At 46.6% G+C, this 7,314-nt stretch overlaps 1 protein-coding gene across 2 annotated transcripts in view; it reads right to left on the reverse strand.

Moving 5' to 3' along the window:
- The window catches only part of BUB1B (BUB1 mitotic checkpoint serine/threonine kinase B), a 44,782-nt gene extending 41,461 nt beyond the window's left edge, over window positions 1–3,321 (reverse strand). Inside the window, exons 1-4 of one of the 2 annotated variants that reach the window (XM_038405941.1) lie at window positions 3,077–3,321; window positions 1,562–1,712; window positions 410–469; window positions 3–147 (exon numbers count right to left, since the gene is read on the reverse strand). In XM_038405941.1, coding sequence (XP_038261869.1) covers window positions 3–147; window positions 410–469; window positions 1,562–1,701 — 345 coding nt within the window. In that variant the 5' untranslated portion in view covers window positions 1,702–1,712; window positions 3,077–3,321. Of the gene's footprint in view, window positions 1–2; window positions 148–409; window positions 470–1,561; window positions 1,713–2,617; window positions 2,833–3,076 lie in introns of those variants that run through there. The other variant, XM_038405942.2, reaches the window with a different exon arrangement.
- Between the last annotated feature and the right edge of the window lie 3,993 nt (window positions 3,322–7,314).

Here is a 7,314-nt window from a genome sequence, read left to right on the forward strand (position 1 = left end):
ACAAATTTGAGCCAGAGACTGAGATAGCGAGGGTCTTTGTAGTATCTCTGCTGCTCAATCAGTGCTTTTACAGCTCTCTCCAGCACTGCTGAAAGGTTGCTCTCTTTTCCACCTTGAGGGAATGTTTGCTCTGTCCATTTGATGTACCTGTAGATGGCATAAAAATAGAGGCATCTTAATTTCTGTACAGTATGAGGAGAAAAGAAAAATTAAGTTCATAGTACTGAGAACATATAGATTACTACAACAACAACAAAAATCTTTATACACCATACCCCCTCGTCAATGGGTTTTCTGTTAATAAAATGAAAGCACTTTTTTCACTTCGTGACATTCCTACATGAAACTCTACAATTTCCAACTATTAGAGATTTTACTGCCCCATTCTAGCAAAATAAAGATAGCCTACCTGTCCCAGACATCCAATGGATCATCTCCAGAGTAAAAGCGGATTTCAGATTCAAATTCCCTAGAAGAGATATAATAGGATATGTAAACAGTAGCTCAGTAACTACAAAGATATTGTTAACATGGCAAAAAACAAGATCTTCACTCCTATTCAGAGCACTGTGAATATTTCTTCAGAGACAAACTTGTTTATTTCTCCTGCAGCAGGACCCAATCCTGCTCCCACTGGTGTCAAAGGAACTAAATTATGATCTTAAACCACCCTTGGACACAAAAAGATTGAATACTCTTACATTTAACAAGGAGGCATTGGAATAGCCTTTCAGTGTGCATTTCCAAAAGTTACTATCCTGAGAGTCATATGACCCCATCAAAGAGAATTCTCGTACCCTGTTATAGGAAGTTACTAGGGAGGGAAAGATAATGAACTGACAGGTAGCCCATTTTGACGGATTATTATAGTGACAGGCATTTTTCCCTGACAAGCAGCCACCATCACTAGATCATTATGGTAGGAGTTGTGCCTTCCCTGATCAGTACTTTCATTTGGAAGATTACTATAAAGCAGAGGGGGTTGGGAAAAGGAAGGACATCCTCCTGTAATTTTTGTACATTCCTCTTTAGAAGAATATTCAGACACAAGAGATTCTCCTTAGTGCAGTGTTCTCAAACCTTTTTTACTGGTGACCCTTTCACACAGCAAGCCTCTGAGTGCAACTCCCCCCCCCCCCTAAATTTAAAAAAAAACTTGTTTATATATTTAACACCATTATAAATGTTGGAAGCAAAGCACTATTATAACTGTTGGGATGGAGACCGACAGCTTGCAACCCCCCATGTAATAACCTCACGACCCCCTGAGGGGTCCTGACCCCCAGAGTTTTAAACTGCAAGCACTAAGACAGGGGTTCTCATGTTCTACTATTGAACCCTGAAAGGAATTCCCTCTGGCACCAGCCCTTCATCTATACATCGCATAAAAGGCAAATTGCCTTTGACAGCTTTAGTGTGATACAAGCATACACAGCAGCATTAGTAAAGATTCAGATTGTACTTCTGCTCCCTATGCTCTTCTTATAACCAGGAGACTAATAGTGGAAACTCAACAGGAGGTACAGAAACACTGATAAAAATAGGTCAATGTTTTACTCACTGTTTTTGCTGCTGAATAGCTGTGTGGCTGGAAGTCTCCTGCTGAGCCAAGACTTCCTGCAGGGTAGACATGATTCGCCCCTGTCTCAGGGGCTGCACATTCTCTTTACTCAGCTCCCACTCATTCCACTCCTGTGACATGTTGACCTCTCCTGAAACACGGCACAAGAGAGTAAACAATAGAGAAAGGATGGTCCAGGGCTTCGGGTGCTAGCCTGGGACTTACTTCACACACCTAAGTCTCTGCTCTGCCACAGACTTCCCACAACCTCAGGCAAGTCACTTACTTCTCTCTGTGCCTCAGTCCCCCAGGTGTAAAACGGGGATAACAGCACTTTCCTGCATTGCAGAGGTGTCATGAGGATAACTGCATTAAAGATTGTGAGGCACTTAGATGCTACAGTAAAAAGGGGGTGGGCCAGAGAGGTAGAATACCATGGACTCCTGTTATATTAAAGCTGCAATTTGAGAAAAGTGATGATGAGCTAGAGGACCTTGATGGGGGTATTAACTAAATGAACCACCAACCTTAAATGTTGGCTACAACAGCACAGCCACTGTGGCTTTTTCATAGACTTGGCAGAATCCCATGTTTTATCATTTTGACGGATAATATAGATGCTTATTTTAAGCATTTTTCCTATTTAAATGTTCACAGTAGCATTCAATTATGGGTTTTAAGCATTTTGATTTTTATCAATTTACATTTTCACAGTTGCTGGAAATGATGGGGGGGGGGAGTGACAATAAGGACAGTAAGTACTGAGTTCAGAGTAGCAGCCGTGTTAGTCTGTATTCGCAAAAAGAAAAGGAGTACTTGTGGCACCTTAGAGACTAACAAATTTATTATTAGATGCATCCGATGAAGTGAGCTGTAGCTCACGAAAGCTTATGCTCTAATAAATTTGTTAGTCTCTAAGGTGCCACAAGTCCTCCTTTTCTTTTTAAGTACTGAGTGATAGCAGAGATGGAGGTTCAAAGAGGTAAAGCTTTATAACCGTTAAAACACAATCTCTCAACATCACAGGACAAAACTCTACAAACTAAACATCCTTACATCAGAAGCTCTCGGGCTGTGTTTTTCTTCCTTTGCCAATCCCGTACGGGGCAATAAGGCTCGATGGAAAGAGGTTTCTGTGGGTTGGCCGGTGCAGGGTGAAATGCAGGCGTGCTGACATTTCCCCATAGCAATCTAAGCCTGCCAAGCCAAAAAAGGGGCCGGGAGGGAGGCTCAGCAGCGGCCCCCAGTCGCGCAGGGCGGGCGGGGCCGTGTCTGCGCTGGTGCATCTGCCACGAGGTGGTTTGTAGCCGCCGCAGGGCGGGGGGAGCCCGAGGCGCTGAGATGGCTGGGGCACGTCCGAAGGCCCAGCCCTTCCCGACGGCCCCGGGGCACCCCGCTGACCCAGCAACGGCTGAGCCACCCCGGCGCCGTTCTGCCTTCAGCGTTCCCCGGGCCGCCGCCACCGCCCCGCCGAGCCCAGCCGGGGCACCCTCCGCTCCAGCCGCGCTCACCCACCCAGTGCGGCAGCCACAGGTCCGCGGGCCACGGCCACCGGCTCCGCTCCTCGGTACCTAAGTCCCAACAGCAGCCAGCTCGCCCGCTCCGTTCGAGAGTTTAAACTTCAACCGCCACCAGCCTCGGCCCCATTGGCCGGTGCCTAGTACCACGGACACATTGGATTGGTCCCGCGGCCCGCCGGAAGCTGCGTGTGTAAAAACGTAGTTTCCGCTGGGCCCGCGGCCGAGCTCCCGCTTCCGTGCAGCGGGAGCCCGAGTACGGCTGGTCTATAGGGGCTGCCGGCCCCAGCGTCACAGGGCTCAGGCTGACCTCGGCCCGTAATTTAGCCCCACAAAATCGCTGGTCACGCTCTGGCCCTCAGCCAGCAGGGACAGCATTAGGGTTCAGAGGAGCAGCCGTGTTAGTCTGTATCCGCAAAAAGAACAGGAGGACTTGTGGCACCTTAGAGACTAACAAATTTATTAGAGCATAAGCTTTCGTGAGCTACAGCTCACTTCATCGGATGCATAACCATCGAATCGCGCAAGACACCCTTACCCCGCCCACTCCATTCCCCTGCTGTCCCTGCCTTGCTTACCCCGCCCTCATTCGCTTTCTCCGGGCTGGGGCAGGCGGTTGGGGTACAGGAGGGGGTGTGGGCTCTGTGAGGGAGTTTGGGTGCAGGAGGGAGCTCAGGGCTGGGGCAGGGGGTTGGGAGGGAGGAGGGGGTGAGGTGTCTGGGCTCCTACCTGGTGGCGGTTAGCTTGGCTGGCTCCCAGAAGCGAAAATGGGAGAGATTCCAGAGAACTGGACCAGGGCAAATATAGTGCCTATCTGTAAAATGGGAAATAAGGACAACCCAGGGAATTACAGACCAGTCATCTTAACTTCAGTACTCGGAAAGATAATGGAGCAAATAATTAAGCAGTCAAGTACAAGGGACACTAAAGAATCCACACGCACAGGAACATTTACCCAGCCTGCAACACAAAAACAATATTTGGACATTCAGGAAAGCTTGGTTAAGGTTACCCCACCCAAAGACAGGTTTCAGAGTAGCAGCCGTGTTAGTCTGTATTCGCAAAAAGAAAAGGAGGACTTGTGGCACCTTAGAGACTAACAAATTTATTAGAGCATAAGCTTTTGTGAGCTACAGCTCACTTCATCGGATGCATTTGGTGGAGAATGTCTCAAGATGGACCTACATCCTCCAACCATACTTTTGCTCTTCTTACCTGCAGTGGCAAACCTTGGGGGGAAAGAAGGAGTAGGTCTAGGGAACAACCATACACCTAGTGTTTGGTTGATCCTCAGAGTCTGACTGAGTAACCAGTTCTCTTCATTCATGCTCAAAATTAACTTCTGAGAGTTGCATTCAAATCCCTCCCACCATGACTGAACCATTACGCTCTCCTTATGCAAAAGTGCCACACTATTCCTCCAACAGTGCTACTAAAGTGTGCAGGGTAACTACTCAGTAGAATACTGTCAGATTTTTTTAAATAAGGGCGAAAGGGAAATTTAAAGAAGGATCTCATGTGGTTGATGTTAGGATATAGCTATTCAGGCCTGTGTGTAAAGGCCTATACTCTAAGAATTTAGGTGTATTCTTATCACTTGGCTGTTAGAGGTATAAAGAAAGAATCAAAATCACTGTCTGCTACTGTAAGGTCCTTCTCTTACTGTGACAATCTGAGGCCCTGTTCTTAGGCTAAGATCTTTGGCTAAGCAACAGAGGCAGCCATAAGCTGGGAAGCGACCGGTCCCATCCTCACGTTCCAAACTAGTCGCATTGAAAGAAGGTGCTATTGGGCTGTTAGGAATACACTCCTGTCCTGATAATGCCTGTCACCTCCAGAGAAAGGGAAGTGCCTAGAAAATGTAAAAGGAAACCTAGTTTGATAGCATCCTGTCTGGCAAGAACTCACTTATCAATAGCTGGGATGTGAAATCCTCATTTCTTTGTTATTCTATCACTGTAGTCCCCATTTCCCTATTGTTTGTCTGTATAATCTCTGTCTGGTTTCTGTCTGCTGTATAATTAATTTTGCTGGGTATAAACTAATTAAGGTGGTGGAATATAATTGGTTACATAATCATGTTACGATATGTTAGGATTGGTTAGTTAAATTTCAGGGAAATGATTGGTTAAGGTATAGCTAAGCAGAACTCAAGTTTTACTAAAAAAGAAAAGGAGTACTTGTGGCACCTTAGAGACTAACAAATTTATTAGAGCATAAGCTTTCGTGAGCTACAGCTCACTTCATCGGATGCATTTGTTTCATGTTCTCTGTGTGTGTGTATATAAATCTCTCCTCTGTTTTTTCCACCAAATGCATCCGATGAAGTGAGCTGTAGCTCACAAAAGCTTATGCTCTAATAAATTTGTTAGTCTCTAAGGTGCCACAAGTACTCCTTTTCTTTTTGCGAATACAGACTAACACGGCTGCTACTCTGAAACCTGTCAAGTTTTACTATATAGTCTGCAGTCAATCAGGAAGTGGGTGGGGTGGGGTGGGGTGGGGGGAAATTGGAATCCTGTTTTGTTAAAGGGGGAAATGGGAACAGGGAATGGGGGTGGGGAAATTGGAATCATGTTTTGCTAAAGGGGGAAATGGGAACAGGGAATGGGGGTGGGGAAATTGGAATCATGTTTGGCTAAGAGCAGGAATGGGAACAGGGACACAGGTGTAAGGCTCTGTGGTGTCAGAGCTGGGAAGGGGGACACTAAGGAAGGAAACTGGAATCATGCTTGCTGGTAGTTCACTCCAATAAACACTGAACTGTTTGCACCTTTGGACTTCGGTTATTGTTGCTCTCTGTTCCTATGAGAAGGACCAGGGAAGTAAGTAGGTGAAGGAATAAGCCCCCTAACAGTTGAGATTTTCACCTTGCTACACTGAGCCTTTTACATTAAAAAGTATCAGATCAAAAGAAGCCATGCGGGGTGCTGCTGCATCAGAGACGGCCAGTCATCCCCAGTTGATGAGTACTGATTGGACTGCAGGGGAAACAAACTGCTTGGGTAAGCCCAAGAGAACTGGGTCCCTCAGCTGGGGAGTGAGATATCTCTTCTTGCCACAGCCCCAGAGCTGGGAGAGAGGTGTCTGTCCCCACCACAGCCCTGGGCTGATGGGAGTCCTCTCTCCCCGCCGCAACCCAAGCTGGGGGAGAGCCCTTTCTCCCCGCTGCAGCCCCAGGACTGCGGGAGAGGTGACTCTCCCCACTGCAGGCCCAGAGCTGGGGAAGAGGAGTCTCTCCCCACCACAGCTTTGCATGCCCCAAGCTTCCTCATCACTATCCCCCCACCTCACCCCACTGATCTACCTACCTATACATTCTCCAGGCCCATCTGTGGCTACACCCCTATGTGCGCGCCTGTACTAATCAGCTGCACAGCCCCTGATGACCTCTTGTGTGGCCGCACAAGCACACAGTTTAGAGGGAACACAGGTTGCAAGTGCTTTGGAGGATAGGATCAAAATTCAAAATGATCTGAACAAACTGGAGAAATGGCCTGCAGTAAATAGGATGAAATTCAACAAGGGCAAATGCAAAGTACTCCACTTAGGAAGGAATAATCAGTTGCATACATACAAAATGGGAAATGACTGTCTAGGAAGGAGTACTGCAGAATGGGATCTGTGGGTCATAGTGAATCACAAGCTAAATATGAGTCAACAGTGTAACGTTGCAAAAAACATCATTCTGGGATTTATTAGAAATGTTGTAAGCAAGACACAAGAAGTAATTCTTCCACGCTACTCTGTACTGATTAGGCCTCAGCTGGAGTATTGTGTCCAGTTCTGGGTGCCACATTTCAGGAAAGATGTGGACAAATTGGAGAAAGTCCAGAGGAGAGCAACAAAAATGATTAAAGGTGTACATGACATGACCTATGAGGGAAGATTGAAAGAATTGGGTTTGTTTAGTCTGGAGAAGAAAAGACTGTGAGGGGACAGGTATAATAGTTTTCAAGTTATTACAAGGAGGAGGCAGAAAATTTGTTCTCGTTAACCTCTGAGGATAGGACAAAAGCAATGGGCTTAACTGCAGCAAGGACAGTTTAGGTTGGACATTAGGAAAAACTTCCTAATTGTTAAGGAGGTGGTTAAGCACTGGAATAAATGGCCTAGGGAGGTTGTGGAATATCCATCATTGGAGGGTTTTAGGAGCCGGTTAGACAAACATCTGTCAGGGATGGTCTAGACAATACTTAGTCCTGCCATGAGTGCAGGGCACTGGACTAGAAGACC

This window comes from Dermochelys coriacea, chromosome 6 (genome assembly GCF_009764565.3).
Source record: "Dermochelys coriacea isolate rDerCor1 chromosome 6, rDerCor1.pri.v4, whole genome shotgun sequence".
Lineage (NCBI taxonomy): Eukaryota > Metazoa > Chordata > Testudines > Dermochelyidae > Dermochelys > Dermochelys coriacea.